At 40.3% G+C, this 23,848-nt stretch overlaps 1 protein-coding gene across 1 annotated transcript; it reads left to right on the top strand.

Annotated features, from left to right (window-relative positions):
• Window positions 1-17,605: 17,605 nt before the first annotated feature.
• LOC107223004 lies at window positions 17,606-20,961 on the top strand. Its single transcript, XM_015662567.2, has 4 exons — window positions 17,606-17,708; window positions 18,625-18,807; window positions 19,028-19,300; window positions 20,681-20,961. Exons 1-4 carry the CDS (start codon window positions 17,664-17,666, stop codon window positions 20,879-20,881), a joined length of 702 nt encoding a protein of 233 aa, XP_015518053.2. The 5' UTR covers window positions 17,606-17,663; the 3' UTR covers window positions 20,882-20,961.
• The last annotated feature ends 2,887 nt before the right edge of the window (window positions 20,962-23,848 follow it).

The following is a 23,848-nucleotide window of genomic DNA, read 5'->3' as shown; positions in this document are numbered from 1 at the left end:
GCCCAGCCCACTCTTTTTTTAATTTCGCTGCTCATTCTGCCGTTCATTGACTTGCATTTTACCCTAATGCCGTCAATTTCTTCGATCCACTCCCTGATCTGGGCTCCCAGATCTGCCGCGGTCATGTATCTGTACTCGACGGGGCCTATCCCCATCGGAGCATCTTCTGGGGAGCTCGTCACCACACCGGTGGCCTTTTCCCTGGCCTTCGTGATAGTAGGAGGGGCTTTTGCCATCCCCGGACGTTGGCTGTGGGTACCTTCCTCGGATCCCGTGTCATCGGTGTCCGAGCCCCTTGCTGCGTTGGCCCCCTTATTGAGGACAACGCGCCTCTTTTTGTCCTTAGGGCGTGTACCTGTGTTCTTCTCCTGCTGTTGCTGGCCTTCTCCACTCTCGTTGGCTGAAAGCGCGGCTCTCGCCTCTCCGGTCCCGCTTTCTGTGGCTCCCGGTATGCCCCCCCGCGTGCTTCCCGGCCTGCGCGGCAGGGTCGGCTCCTCTTCGTCCGAGGAACTCACTTCCCTTTCCCCTTCCCTGAGCTCACTTCCCTTTCTCTTACTCCCCTGTTGGCACTGCGGCAGCGGGGGTTGCTTATCCGCACGCGCCATTGGCGTGGTCTCCCCCTTCTCTTCCTTCCCAGTGGCCTTGACCGCAGGTGTCTCTGCCGCTGGGTCCGTTCCCGTCCTTGCCGTAAGGGGGGGCCAACTGATTCCCCTTACGATGGGACGTCCCCGTGTCTCCCTGTCCTCAACTCCTCCTCCTTGTTTTGGTTTGTTTGGTTGGTTTGGTGTTATGAAATCCATGCTGAAACAGAAAAGTGTATAACGACGGTTCGGCCATCATGGCAGCCACACCGCAGTGTGGCATCTCTCCCCGCCGGTAAGAACCCTACCCCCTCGAACGGAAGCCGCTGTCGGTTTGTCGGGTGGTCTGCCCTATCTGCTCAAACCCCCCGTCCCTACATCTTTAGCGTCGCCAGGCCGGGGATTCCCCTGTCAATCCGAAACAGGGTAGGCCCCGACCCGGTAAGACGTTGCCGGATTTGACCTACCGGACGTCGGGTATGAGGAAATACTGACCGGATAATCCTCCACACATGCGCCCGGGATCCCAGGTTTGACTCCCAGATTGGCTCCAGTCAGCTGCGAGGAGCGGTTCTCCCACTTTAGACATGTGGTTTCCTGGGACCTTCGCCAGGGAACCGAGGTTCCGTGGACTAACGTTTACCCGTAGCACGCCACAGAGGTCCGGTAAAGGTACTGACTTCACCCGCAGCCCCAGTCGGTCGGCAACTACTCCTTCCTTGGTTAGTCTCTGAGAAATCGCCCCAGGGACCCCAACCGCATCCCATGTACACATCGCCCATTCAAACCACCATTCATACACCCAGCCCCAAGAGGCTGAGCCGACTGTTCTTAGTGGACGCTCGTCTAGAATCACTTCCGCCACGGGGTTTTGAAGCCCCGGGGCGTCGGGTCGTCAAGATTCATCGCGGCCATCAAGCCCCTACACCACGACAAGGTGACAGCCGACGTACGGGACCCTACCCTTCCCTACCCTACCCTACCCTACCCGGCCCCATCACCCCGCCGCCCCGCCGCCCCATCACCTCACCACCCCACCACCTCACCACCCCATCAACCCATCACTCCACCACCCCACAGCCCAATTTAGATCAAATATAATTAGAATTGCTATTGAATGTTATACAAATGTGTTTTTTACTTACCATGCACAAATCCTCGTCGAAACTTTTTCACTTTTTGAAACATCGTCACTTTTTATTATATTATATTATATAGATATATTCTTCAGTTAACGGGTCAGCTAATAACGCTGCCGTTCTGCGACTGTTGGATGATACTTGCTCGTATCTTTCAAATGTGTGTTAAGATACACTTGAAGTTTTAAGAATTATCGTTCTATCTCTCCGTCTCAAAGAAAAAAAAAATCCCCGACAATCGCCTTTTTAGGTCTTTAAATCAGGACACTGCGTTAAATACTGTCTCATATACGGAGCATCCCTTTCATCTCGATCAAAATTAGCACATCTGTGATGTTTTACAGTTACTCTGAATTTTTTTCCACACGAACATTTGTTGAAAATCAATTCTGCTTCTCTGCCCAATGTAGATACTTCACTCGCGACTAGCTAAAACAGCGTTTCGATTCTATACCTACGAAAATTCGAGATCGAGAGAGCAAACGAAAAGTTGTTGGATTAATTATGAATATTAATATTATGGAATACATGGCGGAGCAGGGGGTCGAGGAGGACGAAGGTGGTCGGCGGTGGTCGGAGGTGGTTTGAGGTTTTTGAAAATGGTAGGAGGTGGTTGGAGCTGGTAGGAGGTGGTAGGGGGTGGCAGGAGGTGTTTGGTTGTGGTTGAAGGGGGTAGGAAGAGTTTCGTGGTGGTTGTAAGTGATCGGGGGCGGTCGAGGAGGTCGAGGACGACGAGGGTAGGGGAGGAGGCAGAGGACCGGATCGAGGTGGACGAGGACGACGAAGGTGGTCGGCGGTGTGAGGAGGTGGTTGACGGCGGTCGAAGGTGCTTGGAGGTTGTTGCGGTGGTTGGCGGTGGACGCGGTTACGCCGCTTCTCACGGGAATGATTGATCTGATCGATATTTCTAAGTCGCAGTCGACAAGTAGTCTCACGTACTCACTTTGTACCGACTCAATCTCAAGCTTCCATACCGACACAACTACTTTGGCTGTTACGAACGTCAGTGCGAGCCCGTTAGGTAGAGTCGATAGAGCAGAAACCTCTCACGCCCCCAGGCCCACCCGGGTCCACTTGCCCGCCGCAACTGGCCCCAAAAATTGACCCAGGGGTATCCGTCTTTATATTATTCAGTCAACGAACATTCTAATCTACCTTGAATCTTTCAACAGTTTTGAATTGACCGTTTGTTGTGACGTCAACTGGTAGAACTTTTCTATTGGTTCATCCGAAAAGCCGCGCTGTAGCACACCTTACTCCTTACGCCATGGTAAATTCGATGATCGCCTTGGATTTCCGCGATGCAGGGATATTCGTTGGCTCCCTCTCCGCAGCCTCGACATCCTTCCTTCAAAATCGTCGCTATTCCTCTACTCCGCAGTTTCCTGGAATTCGTTGTTGACCCCTTGCTTGGTGCCGTTGTAACTCGAAAAACGAAAGAAACAAAAAGCCTGAAATATCTTATTCGCTATTCGCTACAGTGACCCCTCTCGGATTTTCGGATACGTGACTCTAGTCCAGGTCACGGCTTACATACAGGTCTGGCAACGAAGGTAGTGGGGGTGGTTCATTTCACGGCCGGTTATTTATCTCACTTTGTGGCCGCCAGGTCGGCGTTGTGATCGAGGGATGGATAATCAACGCGTGCGCAATGCAGCGCCAACGTAATAATAATATTATTATTGGCACATTTTCATCCCTACCATCCCTATCCCACGTACATTCCTAGATAGCAGTGCTGCGACATGGCTGTTTCAAACACTAAAAACCACGGACAGCAAGAGAACCACGCCGCTCTGTAGAAAATTAGCTTCGTTGCCAGACCTGTATATAAGACCGTGGTTCAGGTGCTCTTTTGTTAATGCCTCGCTACTTGATACCGGAAACCTCGAAATTTTGGTAGCATCTAGGGTTCAGGGAGCTGGTGGTAACGGATAACCGAAATGCCACGTTGCAATAGTTAGAATAACGTCTTTCCGATTCGTGACACTCTTCAATGATACTTCTTCCAACCTGTCTTTTTTCCTGAACTAAATTATTTCCTCATTCATTTTACGGAAATTATCAATAATTATGTTCCTGATGAGAAAATATTATTAGAAAATTGTGATAACTTATTTGGAAGAAATTTCTCAGCAATCTCTCTGCCATTTTCCCGAAAGTTCTGAGCAAAATTCTAAATAATTTTTTGAAAATTTTAAGTTACTTTGTGTGCGATTTCTTATAAGGGAGTTTTAAGTCAATTTCTAGATTATTTGCTAGATTATTCTAGATTATTCAATTTCTAGATTATTTTGATAGATGCTTCACTTAAAATTTGCAGAATTATGTTTCGGGGCTGAGCTGAAAATAGGAGAGTCTCTCTTTGAGTACTCAAGGTTATTATCTGCAGCTAGGCACCAATTCTGTTGTACTCGATTTTGCTATGCAACTCTATTATGAAATTTTATGTTGACATTATTATTGTTGGAAAACAATATACTGAATTTGACCGGTGGCCACTGAAGCTTGCCACCTATTCTCGTCATGTCATATGTTATGCGAAGATTGACAAACCTGTAAGAACGAGATTCGGATTAATGTGACGAAGACTACAAATCGATACATCTTTAGATGTGAAGGTTGACGAGATTGAGCGCCATAGGGTCGTGTAGGTCAGTGTTAGTGTTGTTTCTGGACCAGAGTCCAACCTCGGGGTCAGAGTCGAATAGATAGTACAATATGACACGATGATGTTCTATTTCAGGCACTTAGGCTTGGGGAATTTTGAATTTGGATAGTGATACTGATTGCCGAAAGGTATTGTTCGAAAATGTTCAAATGGTTCATCTAGGATTAATTATAATGCGAAATGACTGGATTACTATAAGTTTGAAACGATTGTTAATTAAAATAGTAACGTAGTTGATTATTATTTTAAAACGAACACTCAATATTACCCGTTTTCTTTTGAATCAATGCAGAACTTGATTTCATTGCGGGAAATGGAATAATCATGAAAATGTTTATTCACGAAATAATGAGATTCAGTAAAGAACAGTAAAGATTGGAATTTAGAAGATAGTGAGTCTTTTACAGTTAACAGAATAAACTGAATGTTCGGTTTAACAAATTCGCACGAGACTTGGGCCGGTCACAATGAAGATTTTCCAACTCTGCTCGAAAGGGCAAATACCGGTTGACGTCCACGCACCTTGCGACTTGATAGATGAAAGAAGAGGCTTCAGTTCAGTTCAGTCCAAGAGCCTACAGTTATAACTAAGTTGTATAGTAATTAGCCAATGAGGTGTGAGGGCGATCCTCTGGTACCGCTCCACATGGTCAGCGTTACTCCGGAGTGCGGCTCGAGTGCTCCGAAGGTCCTAAATCTCGTCAATTATACAATTAAAATATTAGCTAAATATATCTTAACGCAGTTCTCACACATTCATCCATACTACTTTCTAAGTAATCTATTTTAGTTTGATGCAAATTTTATAAGTGGTTTGTCCTAATCATTGATGATAATTTTAACTTGAAAAGAGAGATATTTCAAGGCTGCCGGTCAATGGTACTAGCTCAGCAATCTCTTACCTCAGTTTTTGGTACTAGCTAATTTGATACAATGTTAAACCCAACACTGTGGACCGTACGTGACTTTTTCTAGGAGGGGTGGAAATGGTTGTTATGTGAATAGTGTCGCTCAAGCGGCTAGAGAATAATGCTTGATTGTTGTAATTAAAATAGTGTTTTGAAACAAGTACGTCGGGACGTAACGAGATCATAATCAACCAAGCAGATGTAATTCATTATACAGCAAATTTTAGCGTTGCACTAAATAGTTACTTACAAAATGTTTTTTTTTTTTTGCTATCCGAACGATGTTCAAACTGTTATTGGTATCAATAATGATACAAGGAATTAAATTTTCTTTAAATCAGAGTGCCAAAAACGTTTCTATTTCTAAAAACGAGATTCTTTGATGGAATATGCTTTTTTTTACAGAGGTGTCGTCAGCCTCCTGGAAAACCGGCACCCCCTCCGACGCTGTGCATCGCTAAACCTTGTCCAGAACCGGTCGGTACAAAACCCCCGTGTTTCCCGCCACCACCGAAAGTGAAACTGCCAAAAACAAGCGTCAGATTTTGTATCCAAAACACGTGCGAAGGAGCTACTTACTGTCCTTGTTATGAGTCGGAAATGCCATGCTGTAGTTCTAAGCGCTGTGGAGAGTGAGAAAGGCTTCTCCCTGCGTGGCTGCGGTTATTTTTAACCTTCAGTAAAAAGATGAGAATAATTGGACCGAATCCTGTGTTTTTTTTTTTTTTTTTTTTTTTTATTACGTATTTGAATAGTTGACTAAAAAGTAGTTGGTTCACATTTCTCCTGTTTCCAATTTCATAAAAATTGTAGCTTGTACGACGATGAATTGAAAACGACAGAGTCATGACGTCAGCTATGCTAAGATATATCTATACAGTGTGAATTTCTAACAAGTGCTTGCTCCGTCGTCTGGTAAAATTTAATACGTACGCGTTACAATCCGAGAACGGCTGTTTGTCAGGGGGACCAACCGTCATGAACTTTGACGACAGCTCGCCGCGATGTATAATGTAATTTCAAAAATTTTGACTGATGTCGGTGGAAGTTGCGCTAAATTCACAGTTGTCAATTTTTTTTAAGGTTATATACATCGCAGCGAACATCGTCTATGACGGTTGGTTGCCCTGGCAAACAGCCGCTCTCGGTTAGTAGCAGACGACAGAACGTGCAGTCATTAGGAATTCACTCTGTAAACAGCAAAAATACTGAAAATTTGATTCGCCATTATTACTTGTAATAGAAAATAAAAGATATGCCTTAATTATTTCACCCGACTTTATCAAATTTACGTATCACTATTTAAAATGAAAATTTAAGCTGAAGGCTAATCAGCTGGCTATGTCATTTCTTTCCTTGAGCTTCCACCACTGACGAGTAAGATCTAGTCTCTCAAAAAGACAAAAATTTTCGGTCTTAGAATCGACCTGCTTGACCCTCTCTAGACTAATTAGACCCTGAGAAACGAAGAAACGATATCAAACAGAGCGTGGGACTGAAAGCAGAGAAATGACAAGGGAAATATTTCGTTTTTCGGCTGTCACGTTCGATCCGTTGCTCACAGCGTATTCGGACTGCGCCCAATTGATTCGTGTCGTAAAATTACGTCGATATTTTACATCAAAGAATTGATTCCAGCATTTTTCCAAATCGTCAAAATTTTCACTAAAAATCCAAAGGGGCCAAAAATATTTTTCGTCTCTAACTCTCTACGTCAGGAATGGACGGTTGGAAAACGAATTAGTAAACACAGGAAAAACGACTTCAAATTGATATCAATGATTAATTTCTTACTGTCAAGAAAACACTGTTGAGTGTGAAATTGTTATTTGTAAAAAGTTGATTCTGAGGTTGATGATTGTTGAATTCGATTTTCCCAGAGTGATTAGAACTTAGAAAATAAAAGGAATTGAAGTTGATGAAGAATGAGTTGTAAATGGGTTGTGGCGTACGGAATAAAAGTATATTTGCGAGAGTTGTAATAGATCTGCATACTTGTAGAGAACGTTGATGAAAATATATATCCTTAGTCAGGGATTCATATTTATTCCGGAAACACACACATTGTACGTCACGGTTACATGCTAAATAACGCATGACAAATTCAACATGTCAAGTCAACACTCACACATTCATCATAATTTATTCCAACACATACACCAATCAACACTCGTTAAATCAACACTTACGCCAATCACATACAAAGAATCGGTTTGGGCCTTCGCTTTTAACCCCGCGTGGACGCAGACACACACTCACACACATTAGCTAATAAGACTCAGACTCCGATTTTTCCGATTTCGCAATTTTTAATGTTGAAAATAATGTGTGCTGAAATAATTACTGTTAAAATAATATGTGTTGAATTTAATTATGTTGAAATTGTGCGTTGATTTTGCGAATATTATCATTTACTTGTGATGTTCAGACTTCGGTGGGTGGGGCGAATTTAGCTGACGATGAGTTCACAAGAGCCTCGCTAAAATTCGAAAACTCCAAAGCGATTATAGCGAGTTGGGCAATGCGATCGACTTGCTCTTAACTGAATTAAATTGTTTCACTTTATTTGCAAATATTGGGCTATCGTTTTTTGTTTTGCTTCACCCGTTACCAAAATCAGGTATTTGCATACATAAATTCCTGGAAGCTATGTGTTTCGAGATTTTTCAAAATTTTAAATTGTTTTAGTTCGAGTCGAGGTTTTAGTTATATTCAGAGGGCAGGTTTCTGGTGTTTCTCAGATTTTTCGCATAGTTCTGTAAAGAAAAACACGTTTCTGGCATATCGGTGGTAATACCTAACGTAGGTAAAATTTTTCAGAGATGAGCAATGGATCATTGGACACAGAAGACTCCAAGCTTTCCAAAAATTTTGCAACCAATCATCTACATTACTTTTACATCTATATCAAATTCCAAAACCACACGCGTCCGGATTTTTTGGACTGACACGTATTCCTCTTATCAATAATAAAAATATATCACGCACACTTGTAACACGAAATATTCCAAAAAACATATTTTGATAAGTTAAGGACCATTATGGTTTGTGACAAAGTGATCTGCATGTTCAATTTTATTACGTATAAGTCAAACGGGCAGGGGTAAAATGTGTAAAAATTAGAAAATAGAATGAACAGCTACAATGTCAAAGTTCCAAAGCACGAAAATCTATTTTATAGAATTTCAAAATGTAAAAAGTCGACGTATAAAAAGGTCAAAATGTAAAAATATAAAGTATCGATAGTCAAAATATAAGATTATTGATGCGACGTAAGTTTTTGAATTGATATCAATCGTGTCGTAGTGTTGTCAACGTAATTTCGGAGAAAATAAATGTATGCTTGAGATAGCGTGTTTTTCGTTTATATTTTGGAATCGAATTCCACTGATACGCCGATACATGCATTATGCATAAATCAAATGAAACTAATATTTCTACAATAATTGCAAAGTTTCACATAAATATGCAAATTTTCTCCTACCCTTTTCAACCATCTAGCACGGTAACAGATTTCACCACTTTCTTGAAGACGATTTGCATCGCAGCAGGAGAATTTTTCATAAGTTACATGATGTGAGAATATACTCGCCCAACCCATTGTATGCAGTATTAAATTTCAGAATTATTCAACCCTCGAAGTCCTCAAGTTTCATCCTGAATATCTTTCAAGCGATTTGAAAATTAGGCAGTGTCAAAAAATAAAAAAATTGAAAAAATCATTTCTTTTCACAAAAACCCCAACAGAAACCTTTTTGAAAAAAGTGTAGATGTTTTTGGGCGTTTCAATATTTCTAACAAAGCATTTGAACAACGGAAATTGATTCTAAACTGTTTGAAGAATATCTGAGAATTTTTACAAACTGATCGGATGAGCAGTTTTGAAATGGTAGACCGTGTTACGTCCAACATACCACTTCTCTCTATTTTTCCTACTCGCTAACTCTCCCACAGTTCTTACATTAATCTCATGGTCTCTGTCCTATCCTCTTATCTCTACGTAGTCTCACGCTATTCACTATCACGCTTACTCTTCAAATTCCATTCCCTACTCCTAGCATTGTCACACCTTTTCTGCACCCGTACGTTTCACGTCTCGAGGTACACTCCTATTCTGACTCTCGACAATTCCACATCTAGCCTTCTTATATATCTTTTCGTACCACACAATTCATTCCTACCGGTAACTCAAGTTCTACGGAATAAACATATAATCGACATATCAACATACTCAAGTTTATTCAATCCTTATCCTGATTTCCGTCTATCAACTGTTTTTCCAGTCCTTCTGTCCAACCACAATTAGCTGATACGAAATGAGCGTAATTGTCGCACAACATGAGAAGTCCGTCATTAGTTTCGGTTACGTTGGGTGTTGGTAATATGTCATTTTGATTTTGTATGAAGTAATCTAAGCAACAAAAGTTGTCATTGTCAATATGGGGGCGGTCCGGTTTTCGCTCTTCGGGATTGTCGCGACGTTGTGAGCCTAAAAGTGGTAGCGTTGCCGTAGGTACAACGGAGGCAGCGCTATCCGTGTCTTCAATAGCTGACTCCGGATCATGTGTCACGGAGTCACTCTCCGAGATATCAGTTGGGTAGCGCGAGGGAGTTCGCGCGGGATATTCGCGATGTTGCTTTGCTTCGTATGAAACCTCCGGGTGGACGCCTGTATCGCAATTCTCGTTCGAGTAGTCTTGTGTTACGTAATTAACCCTGAAGTTCGATCGTGAAGGATTTGGTGTGTTATACTGTTGTGAGCGTTGACTGTCATTTCGCGTCTGGTCTGAGGGTTGGTTTGTCGGGTCTCTTGCTCGATATTGGGTATTGGGATTGTTCTGTTGTTGACGATTGGTGTTATTTTGGAAAACTCTTGAATCTTGTTGGAATTTTGGATTTTGGGGATATTGGGACCGATTTGAGCGGCACTTATCGTTTGAGTGGCCTTTGCGACCACACTGCGTGCAAGTTGTGTTGTTGCGCTGCCTCGTTCTGCACTCTTCTATACTATGACCTGCCTTCTTGCAGTATCTACACACTACTACTAGGGAAGGTTGTTCAGGACAATATTTATCGATGTGATCGGTTAATTTACATATACTACATTTTATATGGTTTTGTGTTTCGTAGTTAGTATCACGGTATGAGGCTAGTTTAAGTCTATCTGATAATAGTTTTTCAGTCTTGGTGGCCGTGTCTATAGCCATTTGTAGGGTTTGTGGATTCTCATGAGCTACTCTTATTTCTAATTCGTCTAGTAATCCTTTGATGAATCTTAGTCTTGCGGTCTCTTTGATATTTTTCTTTAGCACTTGAGCATCACTGATAGAAGCTGAGGCAACTATTGATTCGCACGCTTGTCTTAACAGATGTTTTATTCTAGCACCGTAATCTAGAACACTCTCGTTTCGCCTCTGTGCCGATTGTGCGAGGTCTAGCTGGATATCTGGGAGGTGTTGTTTAGACGCGTAGGCCTGTTTTAGGCAGTATAGCAAATCTCGAAGAGAATCCGGATTATCTGACTCTATATATTAACTCGCGGCGCCTTCGATTTTCGTGCGAATGAGTGTGGAGAATAAATTCAGTTCTCTGGCTAAGACAGCTTGTTTTGCGCATTCTACTTTAGTTATGAATTCGGATACGGGCATATTAGTGCCATTGAACGTGGGAATCAGAGCTAATGCATCTTTAAGAGGCAGGTGCGGAAAAGTGCCTTCGGTAGCCATGTTGTAAATTTTAATCTAGGATTTGTCGACTTACAAAGTGAAGATGAAGAGGAGGAACGGAATAAAATGTTGCATTCTTCCGTGAGGATGTTGGTCCAGCGATTTCCTGTCTGTAGCCGGTGATGACGTCGGTGTGCGTTGTGTCGTACTAGAAGTCGTGAAGAATGAAGATGTCGTCGTAGTAGCAGCAGGAGATAGTCTTTCAGCAATATCGATTTCGAGATACGGATTTGTCTGTGACGTTCGTGTGAATCAGAGATCGTTGATTGCGTTAACGTAGAATATGGCTTTCAGAGTGTCTTAGTAGAGTTTACTCCTGAGCGGAAGGAGTAACCTGGTTGGCTTCGCTTTTACGTTTCAGGTCAACCGGAAATCAGGATGAGGATTGAATAAACTTGAGTATGTTGATATGGCGATTATATGTTTATTCCGTAGAACTTGAGATACCGGTAGGAATGAATTGTGTGGTACGAAAAGATATATAAGAAGGCTAGATGTGGAATTGTCGAGAGTCAGAATAGGAGTGTACCTCGAGACGTGAAACGTACGGGTGCAGAAAAGGTGTGACAATGCTAGGAGTAGGGAATGGAATTTGAAGAGTAAGCGTGATAGTGAATAGCGTGAGACTACGTAGAGATAAGAGGACAGGACAGAACTGTGGGAGAGTTAGCGAGTAGGAAAAATAGAACGAAGTGGTATGTTGGACGTAACACCCCCCCCGTCAGAGGGAGCATAGCGGTAGGTATGGTCCCGAATATGGGAAGCAAGAAGGTGGAAATGTGAAACATGATTTTAAAGTATGTGCTTAAAATTAGTTTTACAATTATTCTTATTATAGGTAGTGTATGGTTTATATTCTGGATTACGTATGAGCGTAAGGCATATAGTTATAACACTATGGTTACATAATGTTGTTTAAAGCTAGGCGCCTAGGGTTAATGCGCACGGAAGCGCGTTAGTACACTTAAGCCTAAACAACAATGATTTTTTTTTTTTTTTTTTTATTAGCTGGGTACTAAGTAATACTATATTTTTTTTTTTCTTGATATATCGAGATACAGAGTTTGACCTATTTGTACAATGATATCGGTTATGAGTGTAGATATATTTTGGGCTAATTTTAAACTAAGGGTATAAGATCGTCACTACAATTATTTTAGTGCAGTAGTGTACACAAGTATTTATTTTATTTATGTCTGTTTGACAGCGCAACAGCAGATCTTGATAGCAATATAGTAATTGCCTATTTGTAATAAGGTTTTCGTAAGGTGGGTGGGTTTAAAGGAAGCGGAGGTGGTGTGTGAGGAACTGCATGATGGGTTTCTACTTCGTTGGGAATGGGTAGGACAGAAGAAGTAGGTGGGTGAATAATATTCAGCTCGATTGGATTGTCATACCCTGTTTGTATGGCTCTAAATGTCTGGTTCGTCTTTTTTGTTTTGCAATGTGTGCACAGAGTAATGACCTTGCCGAGGCATGAGTGACGGTAGAATAAGTATAGGGTTGCGAGAGATAGCAAACCAACACCGCTGTAAGTAAGAGTGTCTTTGATGTGCAACATATAGCGCTGTGTGCGGTGGTGTGTGCTGATATCAGTAGCTTGTTTTGCGATATCCTGCAGCGATAGTCCGGTATTGGCCAAGGCATGTACATCTATGTGCGAGGTTTTGTGGAGTGGGGGGATTGCAATTAAGGATAAATCGGTGGAAATATTAAAATCAAGACTGAGGGATACTTGACTTAGATCCAAGGTAACTTTGGGGACGTAGGAGAGGGTCTCGGTAGATTGTGAGCGTTTCGAAGTTTTGAGAGTGACCTCAGAAGTACTAGCCGTACATAGGTCGTCTAGGGTGATAATGCCTGAACCGGAAAGTGTGACACGAGAGGTCTGGTCATTTGGGCAGAGAGTATGAAGAGTCTCAGGAGTGGAAGCTGAGAAAATCCAAGAATTAGATGTTGATAATTCCGACCAGTAGGTTCCATCGAATGCGGTCAATCTGATATCACATTGTTTTGAAATTTTTCTGGACGGGTTCAGAAAAAGGTCTACCTCGCAGAGTTTGTGAGTCGACGGTCGGAAAAGCGGTTGTGTCAACTTACATATGAATTTTCCTAAGGATAAAATGCATTTACTAAATTTGGATTCCGAGATTTGAAAGTACGACGCTCGGTTAAGTGCTATAGCTATGTAGTCGCTGCCAGGTTGAATGTAAGCGAATTTGTTATTTGCAGAGTCGTATGTCTGTCTAACGGGGACGGGAAGCAGTCGGTACAGGTCAAAAGCCTCGGAGTTGAGCAACGGAATAGATATCACATAAAGCAGTCTGGGTTCGTAATACGCTATGTCGATTTTAGAGATTCGAATCAGTTCTTCAGCGTAATTTGGATCCATTGGAATAGGAAACTCTATTTGTGGTCTGAGTGACTGGATATGTTTAAGACTGGAAATAATTTGTTGTGGTGATAGAATTTTAGGGTGGACGATACCTTTCTGAGCGAAGAGGATAGCGTTTACTAAGCTGGACAGGTCAAGTTCATATTCGTTCAAGTGTCGGTCCAGGTCAATTAGTCGGTTAAGTAAAGTCGTTCTGAAGGTATTGTTGGCGATTAAGGCTTTTGAAATAGCTGCATCAGTCGAGAGGGCCGTGAGTAATTTATGTTGTTCGCGGTCGTGGCTTATCATGCTGTCGATTTCTTTCCCGTAGACGCCCAACGTTGACTGTACGATATTTGTCTGTTTGTTAAGCAGGGATGCTAAGTGTCTACTGTCGTTGTACAAGTTGTCAATTTGTTGGTTAAAATATTCTCCGTCTTTTACGTCTAGCGTGCCGAATAAGGATTTTGATACGCTACCAATGAAATTAATCGCGCCTCGTGTTCCGCGATGGTGGGCTAATTTAGCAAGTTCGGAGTGAGTGGATTCGCCTGTGCGATGGCCAACTAAATATTCTATTCGGTTTTGGTATAGTTTCATGGTTTTTATTCTATCAGCCAACATTTGAATATGGTCGCCGGTGTAACAGTAGTTTTTGGCGACAGAGCATTTACCTTCTATTATGGTTAAGAAATCTGATGCTTGGTCAAGTCGGTCGAATAAATATTGGAGGTCTATGTAGTTCAGCAAAGTCCATTCTTTGTTATATGTACGTAGGTCTTGCAATTGTTCGAAGAAGATTCCCGGGTTTTGATTCAGTTGCTTAATCGTCGTAGAGCCGACCGACGTCCTGCGGATGGTTCTGCACTTGGCGAGGATACTGCGCGCGCGAGTAACTTTCAGCGTCAGGATGTCGTTCGGGATAATTATGAAGTCCGTGGTGATTTTCGTAGTCTGAAAACTCGACCTTTTGAGGTATCGCCGGAAGTGGTCTGTCCACCGGATGCACGGCTCTCGGTCTGATGAGAAACCGCTCGTTTGGTGGTGCTGAGATTCTGCCGGATGGCCCATGGTTCCTGAAGAATTTTGCTTGACTCGCCGGCTCCTGAAGACTATGTTTTCTCTCCAGGCTGCATTTCGGGTCGGCTGTTGGCCTTTGCTTGAGTTTTCGCATGTCCGGGGAACCACTTATGATATTTTGATCGATCCACTTATCCTCAGGTGCGATCGAGCTCAATGATGAATTGGCAGTGTAGAATCGTTGGTTCCTGCTATTTCGTGGCATATTGATCCGATCAGCTTGCAGAAAATGATCCGGAGTGCTCGTCGTTAGGCCCTGTTCTGGGAATAATTCCTGCTTTATTTCATTTAATCGTTCCTCGATTATGGAACTGTTCAAACTCGTGTTTAGCTTCACATTTCGCTTGATGTCTTCGTTGAGGTTCATCGTGTCGGGGGATCATGTGTAGTTTCCGTTTTGCTGGTACTGGCCAAACTGTTTCTCCTCCCGCTTCTTTCGCTCTTTTTGCTCCTTCTTGTACTCTTTGCGCGAGTCCTTCGGCGAGAAGAGACCTGGAAGTAGCCGACGCAGCCCTTTGCGTTTTTTCTCATCTTTCGGGGGTTTCGACGTACCAGCGTCCATTGTGAAGGTTTTGATGAAGTCCACGTAGCCGTCTTTATCGAAAATTTGACGATCGAAAGTTGTGACTTTATTGGGTAGTCGATCTTGTACGCCGATTTCGGTAACTTCTTTGTGCGCAACCTTTTTATTGATAGATTGATCTACTTCAGGATGTAGCTGTGAATTGACATTGTTATTCTCGTTGTCGTCAAGTTCTTCAACGGCCTCAGAGACGTTTTCGTTTTTCACGTTTTTCAAACGTTCTAAGATTTTGCCGATGGTCGTATCCTTGATGTTTAATGGCACCAGTTTGTCTGAGGTAGTATGCTTCGGAGTGCTGGAATGGTTGCTCGTAACTGTTGACGAAGAAGAATTCTTCAGCGTGCTATCTTTCGATTCATTGGACTCTTCGTTCTTTGCAATCACCGCATCGACATCACCGTCGATGTCCTTGATCCTGTCCTCGACACAAGAGTTTGAGCCACCAGTCTCTTCGGAGGCGTGGGTTCGTATCCCACCGCTGCCACCAATGTTACGTCCGTGAGTAGAGTTTACTCCTGAGCGGAAGGAGTAACCTGGTTGGCTTCGCTTTTACGTTTCAGGTCAACCGGAAATCAGGATGAGGATTGAATAAACTTGAGTATGTTGATATGGCGATTATATGTTTATTCCGTAGAACTTGAGATACCGGTAGGAATGAATTGTGTGGTACGAAAAGATATATAACAAGGCTAGATGTGGAATTGTCGAGAGTCAGAATAGGAGTGTACCTCGAGACGTGAAACGTACGGGTGCAGAAAAGGTGTGACAATGCTAGGAGTAGGGAATGGAATTTGAAGAGTAAGCGTGATAGTGAATAGCGTGAGACTACGTAGAGATAAGAGGACAGGACAGAGACGATGAGATTAATGTAAGAACTGTGGGAGAGTTAGCGAGTAGGAAAAATAGAGAGAAGTGGTATGTTGGACGTAACAACCGTAAAAAAGAGCACAGTGCTTGAAACAATAGGTGTGTGCTTCGAGGGTTAATAAAATATTTAAGTGACATAGCAATTTTACTAAACTTATTTAGCCCCAAGACACTTTAATTTCATCATCGGGTATCATATCTTAATAAAGAGAGCTAGCCTGTGCAATACTTAATATAGTTTCGAGGGCTATCGTAATTACATAAAATACATAATTTGTAGTGTTTGTTGGCATTGAGTAACTATATTTTAGGTAATAAAGAGAGCCAGCCCAATGAAAGATGGCGTGTGAATAAAATTGAATGGTAAGTAAGCGAAATTTCAAAGAATATTACAATATAGCATGGTCAAATCATGTACCGACATCAATGTCTTATTTTTTTCCATACCGCTCTTAAGATGAAGATAGAAACCCCAACGTTACCGACGAAACGCACACTGGTGTCTCGTCTTACCGACGAACTGTCTCAAATTGCTGACATTACGAACTAGCATTTTCCCTAATTTCTCGTCTGGATTGAACGAAAAAATTGTCCCCAGCTGGTTCCACGGAACTAGGAATAGAATAGCTATATGGCTGGCTCTCTTTGGTAGGATATGGTTACTCAATGTTGTCGGTAAACAAAGACGTTGCTATGGTGTCCGGTCAATAATAGTAGATTGACCATTGCTGTTTAACACAGTATGGCAGTTAGCGGTACCTGCACTACAGATTACTTACTGATATGCTATAATCGTTGATGTCGGTAAGTTATCATTCAATTTTTGTGGCAGTTCAGTGCCATAAGGCTGGCTCTTTTTAATAAAATATGGTTACTGGATGATTTAACTTAATTGTGTTATACTGTTGTGTCCAAACGTTCGCAATCCGAAACCAATCGTGTTCACATTACTTTCGCACATGTAGCACAACTCTCATGCACAGAGTAGCTGTCAATTGTATACACAAAATATTTGGATTATTCGGAAACATCTGAATTGAACTAGAATTACCCGAGATTGAAAAGGTTTTAAAAATGCAGTTATCAAGTAAAAATCGCGTCGTTGAAAAAGTATGGAACGTGCAGTTTAGTAATACAGCTTTAGTTTTCAGTGATCCACTACTAAGGTCAATTCTCATTCGCGTGGATTTTTTTTATCGACTGCGAATAGCTTCTCTTCAGTCGGTCAGTGACTAAGAGAAAAACTGAGATATATTTGATCGACCAACTAAGAATTTCTGTGAAAATAATTACGAACAGATAGTATAAAATGAAAATTTTATGTTCAGAGCATGAATTGCAAATCCCATACAAGTTATGGTTTCCTATATGATGCCAAATATTTCATAAGCTGGAAAAAATTGTTTTGCAGAATTCAATGATGATTAGTTTTTACGAAATTTCAAAAATTATCCTTCGTGTTTTTCAACTATTCTCTTTCCGTGTTTTTTTATTGGACAAATGTTCAGCGATGGATTGTGTAATCAATTCGCGGTATGAGCTTTTGAAGCGGAAACAAAATTTCTATACAATTAATTTCAATGAACCGATTTTGATGTTTACACAGGTGTTCAATGTCCCCAAGGTCTCGCCAATCCCACTACATATATATACAGCGATATTCCGAATTTCACCAGATTAAGCCGTTGCTCACATCCGAGTACCAAGTATTTCACTTAACAAAGAACAGTCGACATGGTGAAATTCGCAAGTGCCTTGTGCCTGCTAGTCGCCGTTTCCGTGAGTAAAATAAGTAAACGCGGTTACCGATCCTCGATTCTTGTAATCACAATCTTATCCTCTGAAAAATTTTAAATCACCGCTGCATTGAACCAGTTTGCCCGAGTATTGATCTGGTATTCATGGCCTTGATTTGTTCTGCTAAATATGTAATTGACGATATCTGATTTCTTGTGTTTCTTTTGAAAAGTACTGTCATCTTGCAATATTCTATTTTGGGGTCCTGTCGTAGGAGTCAATTGAATTCCTAGCAACACGATAATAGTTCAGTCAAAATAGGTCGGATTTGAAAATATTGAGGCGTTTTTTGACCCTTGGGAACTCAAATATGAAGTCATTTTGAGCTGCATAGCCGACGTTTCGAGAACAGCAAAATTTGACGTTTTAGCGTTTTCCTCAAAAACTGATATCGATAGATGAAAAATGACTTGACCATCGTGCAGGGCGGAAAATTCTAAATCCAATTATGTCCTCATATATCGGAAACAGAGTCGAATTAACAAATTAAGAAAAGAGAAATTCTACTTATCGATGGCATTTGGGGAATTTTAGTGAAATAATTTCTTTTTTCTTCATTTGTTAATCCGACTCAGTTTCCGGCGTATGAAGACATAATTTGATGTAGAATTTTCTGCTCTACACGATGGTCAAGTCATTTTTCATCTATCGATAACAGTATTTGAGTAAAAAACATTAAATTTTGCTGTTTCCTCGAAACGCCGGCTATGCAGCTCAAAAACGAATTCAGACTTGAGTTCCTGAGGGTCGAATAACCGTATACGCAAAAATATAGCTATATCTCGGATACTTGTTATTCAGACCTATTTTGACTGGACTAATAAAGAGAATTTCGATACTTTTACCCTATTTTTTTTTCATGCAAACTTTCTCTGACGCGAATGAATCTGATTTTTAGGGTATCAAAGGCTCAAATGAAACCACTTCAGCTGTTTCAGCGATCACTTCGGAGTTGACAAATTATAACAGCACCGCTAATCAAACAATTGTAACGATGAAAGTTTATATAGTTAACATGGCAACGATTGCTGAAAATGCTGTGGAAAAACTGAACAGCTCCATGGCAGCAGCTATCACAAAGGTAAGTTGAGAAACGACTTTTCATTTCAATTAAAGTTTGAAACGTCAAAAGTCCTGAAAATTTAAGGTACGGTTTAAGTTTATCATGTGGCTCACATACCGTCAAAATTTACCTATAAAATTCAAGGGCTTGTAATTGCTTGTAATTTGTTCAGTCAACTTTCTCCAATCTGATTATTAATAATGAAAATTCACTCAAGAAAAGTTCACAATCCCAATAGTCTAAGGCGCAGTGGGAGGAGTTAGTGAACAGTACTACTATCGATATGAGCTCATGTGAAGTCTTATTATTGGATGAGTACTCAGAGGCCGCAGCTGAAATTTTAGCCAATACAACCGCCTGCATCGATTCTTTAACGGCGGAGACAAATGCCAGCTTCAACATCGTCTCTGCTGATTTTGAAACATGCCGCACCTCTTTGCTCACTCTACAAAAAGATGCTTCTGATTGCAGCTCCTACAATGAGTCAGCTGCCCATACATGTTTAGAATCAGTAAGTAAGATTTTGGTCCTCCTGCAGTTGTAGGAACAATTGTTGAAAATTTTCGTGTCATGTAAAGTCCGTGCGGAATCGTATAGGTTTCACTCAATTGCCAATCATTTACACGAATCTTAATGAGAACAAGAAAATTTCCATGATCTTCGCACGATTTAATTCAAATTTTACACGAGTGCGCGTGAATTGCCGGTTTTACATGTAAAATTTTACACAAACTGTACTCGAAACTATTAACAGTATATTCTTCTCTTTAATCCGTTATTTGCTATTTGTTTATAAAGTTTTTTTTCGATCATTAATTCTATGACTCGCACTCGAGGAATACAAAATGCTTCAAACAGGAAGATGCTTACTGTGTAACGTATAATTTATTTGTGTAGTTCATGTGGATGTCAGGGTGTTCCAGTTATGAGTAGGATTATTTTCAACTCCACTTGAAAAACTCGTGATACATAGCAACAGAATTCTTGTCAAAGGATATCTCTAATTGTCAGATGCGATTTTAAATAGTTGTTCTCGGAATTTGAAGTTTTTCGAGTTAACCCTAATTGGTCACTTGAGGTAAATATCACCCCACACATTACCTTAACTTTAACTTTGTCGATGTTTTGCAATATTTAAACAATCGTTTTTGGCTAGGAAAACCGAAAGAGCTTTTTCTGCGATCCTTAAACAACCTAGATATTTGTTTAGATTTTTAGAACTTATAGTTGAAGCAGGATATTACTTTTTTGGGATTGGGGTCAAATTCACCCCGTGTGACAGTTACGCGATTCTACCGAAGCGTGACCAATCAGGGTTGAATAACGGGGTGAAGTTGTCATTGTTTAAAAAATAGTTGAGCCGTCTTCAATAATATCGACTTGATTCTGCAAAAGTTGGAAGCATTTTATGAAAAATTCAAGTTTTCTACTAAAGCGTCATTCGAAATTCTGTTGTAAATAGTTGAGCCACTGAAGATGATTAAAATAGAAATTTTACATAAAATCAGTTGCTGAGGCTTATAACTTTTTACCGCCTGAGCGATGGATTTTGTTCACTATACGATTTTGTAGAGAATTAAACTCTCTACAAAATACTTCCAAGAATTAGTCCATAATATTGAATGCTGCCGAGTGGTGACAATTTAAAAATAAAAATGACATCTTCTACGTATGAGTTAAATTAAAACAACTTCAAATTCCGAAAGTGTTTTTTCTAATTTGCATTAAAAAAATATCCTTCAGCGAGGATTTTTTTTTTCTGCTTCGTACATTCGGTTTCCAAGTGGGAGCGGAAAAAGTATTGCTTGCAAACGAAACACTCTTACATAATAAAATGTATCGACACATTATGACGTGCGCTTGAAAATCGTGTTTTTGTCTTATATGCCAGGTCGGAGAGACGACGGACGATTCGGCCTGTACAAACATTACGACAAATCTGAAGGCATTTACTGAGAAATACCAAACCTTTTCGGACTCGGTGTCAGACTGCGTTAACTCGAACGCTATCACAAGTTTCAATGCCACCTTGAAGGAGGATTTGGATGTAGCAGTCGAATGTGCATTGAAACTGCTTGGAACGGCGTCATAATTTGAGTTTTGAAGATATTCACGTCCGACTTATATGTTATCCCTACTTAAGTTGGCTAATAAAACTCAGCTGTATTGAAATTTTCTTGGACTAACTTGATTGTGAAACACTTGGATTAATTACGACAAAAATTTCTGGGCTAAGCCCCAATGATAGAGCTGTCTTTAAGTATTTTCATTTTGTTATCAGTACCAAAAGATGTTGTTTCGCAAGTGAAATAAAGCACAGCAAGTGGTATTGTATACACATTTCTACAATGTAACTCTATGTTGGAATTGTAGTTGCAGAAATATCACAATAACAATCTATTTTCGTGCTTGAATTGAAAACAATGCAGGCCAAATTGCAGCAATGTTTTAAGCTTGGTTTTCGATATTTCAGAAATATTTTGTTCTAATCATTGCTGAAATATTGCAAGTATAACATGCCGATAGAAAACATCAAAATATTGCTGAGGATGTTGCAGTGTTGCTAAAATATTTCTGGTACTGCAATGTTTGTACAATATATCTAAGATTTTGCAACCTTTGCCGAGTGACGGAGCAACAAAGTGGCTGCTAGATTGCGCAATATGTTCATATTATTTCAAGCCTTGTGAATCTACGTTGCTGCAGTACCTATTTCTGCAATGTCGCCCAAAGTATTTAAAATCTATTTGAAACTTATAATTGTAATAAAGCAACGTCATTGCAATATTTCTGCAATATTGTGCAATTCATCTGAAATATTTCGAACCCTGCAAAATTACAACACTGCAATATTTCTGCAATATTGCCCAATATATCTAAATTAGTTTTTACACAGCTAAATAACGTTGCTGCAATGTTTCTGCAATATTGTTTACTGAATAAAGTAATCAATATTATTTTTTCATATAGTTACTTGTACTGTATTCTTTTGTCACGTTTACAATCATTTCATGTATGTGGCACAATAAATCGGTACAAAAAGTTGTGCCCGCAGCAAAAAATGTAAGCATCTGAACGAACAGATTGACGGTAGAAGCTACGACGATATTTAGTATTACTTTGAAAAAAAGTTTGTCAAAGTCGATGATATTATAATTGTTACAGAAAATTATGCGTTTGCACACCGTTCCTGCCTACTTTAGGTTGACAATCGCGATGAGCCAACAGTATTCAAATTGCGTTTCTGTATCGATTTATTTATGGTTAACGATTTCATCCTGTGTGCTCAGCTGAATCGATAGACTGCCAACGTAATCATTGCCAGCGATACGCGTGCAGAAGTTATTAATCTAAATCGAAATTTGTAGATACAGACGGTCGTAAGGAAAATGAGTATTAATAATTAATGAGTTTGGTGTAACGATACTTCATGGATACCTGCACAAGAGTGATCAAATTTCTAATAATCCACGTCAAGTATACTTTCGAACGCCATTCATTTCCATTAGATATTGCACAGTTAAGTCTGATAAGCAACAAGCTGCACGAATGTATTCAACTAAATGGGAAAAATGTATCAGATACTAGGAATTGTAACATTTAAAAATTTCAAATGCAACATGTTGACTCCATTTTTTTCGATGTAACGATTGCGATCATAAAACAAAAAAAGATGGATGTTTACTCGGTAAGTCAGATCATGCGATTTGCTCCTCTTATTATTTTTTCATCTGTTCAAAACCCTTTTAACACCGATTATACAGACTGAGTCAATTGAAACTCCGAGAATGGGTGGAGCTTAGTTGACGAATTGGGCCTTATTCTTCAGCCAATCTGTTTCTGTGGTTACTATGAGTAAACATACTTTTCATATACCAAGACAAACCTAATTGTTGACATTTCGTGCTGTCCTCTTTCCTTTATTGTCATATCTTTGTTATCATTTGACAGATTGGCTGAGGCCAAATTCATCAACTAAGCTCCTTCCATTCTCGGAGTTTCAATTCACTTACTCTGTATAGGTATAAAGTACGGATCATCGATTTTCGGGGTTTGATTCTATACCCGCATTTACCTACCAATTAGTTTATTCATCTGTGACAGTCGCTTATTGTGACTTAAAAATCGCGACTGCTTTGTTTACCCCGACGCAAGTACAAATAAAATAACATATGCGGTAATTCTTGCAAATAATTTTAGATCTGATCCACACTATCCGTCATTGCAACTGGACTCCAAGACATTCTCCATCTCTTTCTTATTTTATTTTAGATTTTTTTTCGTCAACCTTGTTTCATTGACGACAAATAAGTGCGACCGTGAAGGGTCAAGTAGTAATTTTTCGAATATTTTGGAAATTCTACCAATTCTTTACGACCAGGATGACAAATATTTCCTAATATTTTTCATGACAGAATTTGGTTTGTTGGATGTATGTGGAAATTAATTTCAAAATGAGTGTTTGGACGAGACAATTTTTTTTTCGTTGCTAAGATGAAATTTTCTGTAATTGAGTTTCGTTTTTTTTTGTTAATTACGGACATGATTTTTGTACTGAGATTAATCGAGAGGATATAAAGGCTTCTGATTTAAAAAATTAGAAAAAACGTCACTCATTGGTATAAATTTAACCGAATTAAATCGTAAAAAATTTGCAAGAGTTATTAATATTTCGAGAGTTCAGATAACCGCTATTTTGTAACTGGAAATATCAGAATGTACATTAAAAAAGATAAAAATACAAATAAACGCACCGATAGAATACTTGACTTTTCAACAAAACTTCTTTAAAATCGATGTAGGCATTTTCCTCTCACAAATGAGATGTATGTAATAATTGTTACTGAAAAGTTGAAACACTTGCCATGTTTTTGTGAAAAATTCCATCTACCATATTCATCAAGCATTTGAGTTTGCTCAAAAGTTTTATCCGAATTGGTCGTTTTTGCTTTCCGGAATATACAGTGTCAACGTTTTTTTGCACTTCAGTATTCACGCCACTGATGCGGCTTGAGAATTCTAAAAAACGGTTACATAATTACTGCAACTTGCATCCAAG

This window comes from Neodiprion lecontei, chromosome 2 (genome assembly GCF_021901455.1).
Source record: "Neodiprion lecontei isolate iyNeoLeco1 chromosome 2, iyNeoLeco1.1, whole genome shotgun sequence".
Lineage (NCBI taxonomy): Eukaryota > Metazoa > Arthropoda > Insecta > Hymenoptera > Diprionidae > Neodiprion > Neodiprion lecontei.
This window is presented reverse-complemented; position numbering and strand designations above follow the sequence as displayed.

Bases quoted from the DNA above. Each gene is read 5' to 3' on its own strand.
- LOC107223004 (XM_015662567.2), top strand. From the start codon at position 17,664: ATGGTGAAATTCGCAAGTGCCTTGTGCCTGCTAGTCGCCGTTTCC. The intron at 18,808-19,027 runs GTAAGTTGAGAA...CAATCCCAATAG, and splicing joins TGGCAGCAGCTATCACAAAG to TCTAAGGCGCAGTGGGAGGA. The intron at 19,301-20,680 runs GTAAGTAAGATT...CTTATATGCCAG, and splicing joins CCCATACATGTTTAGAATCA to GTCGGAGAGACGACGGACGA.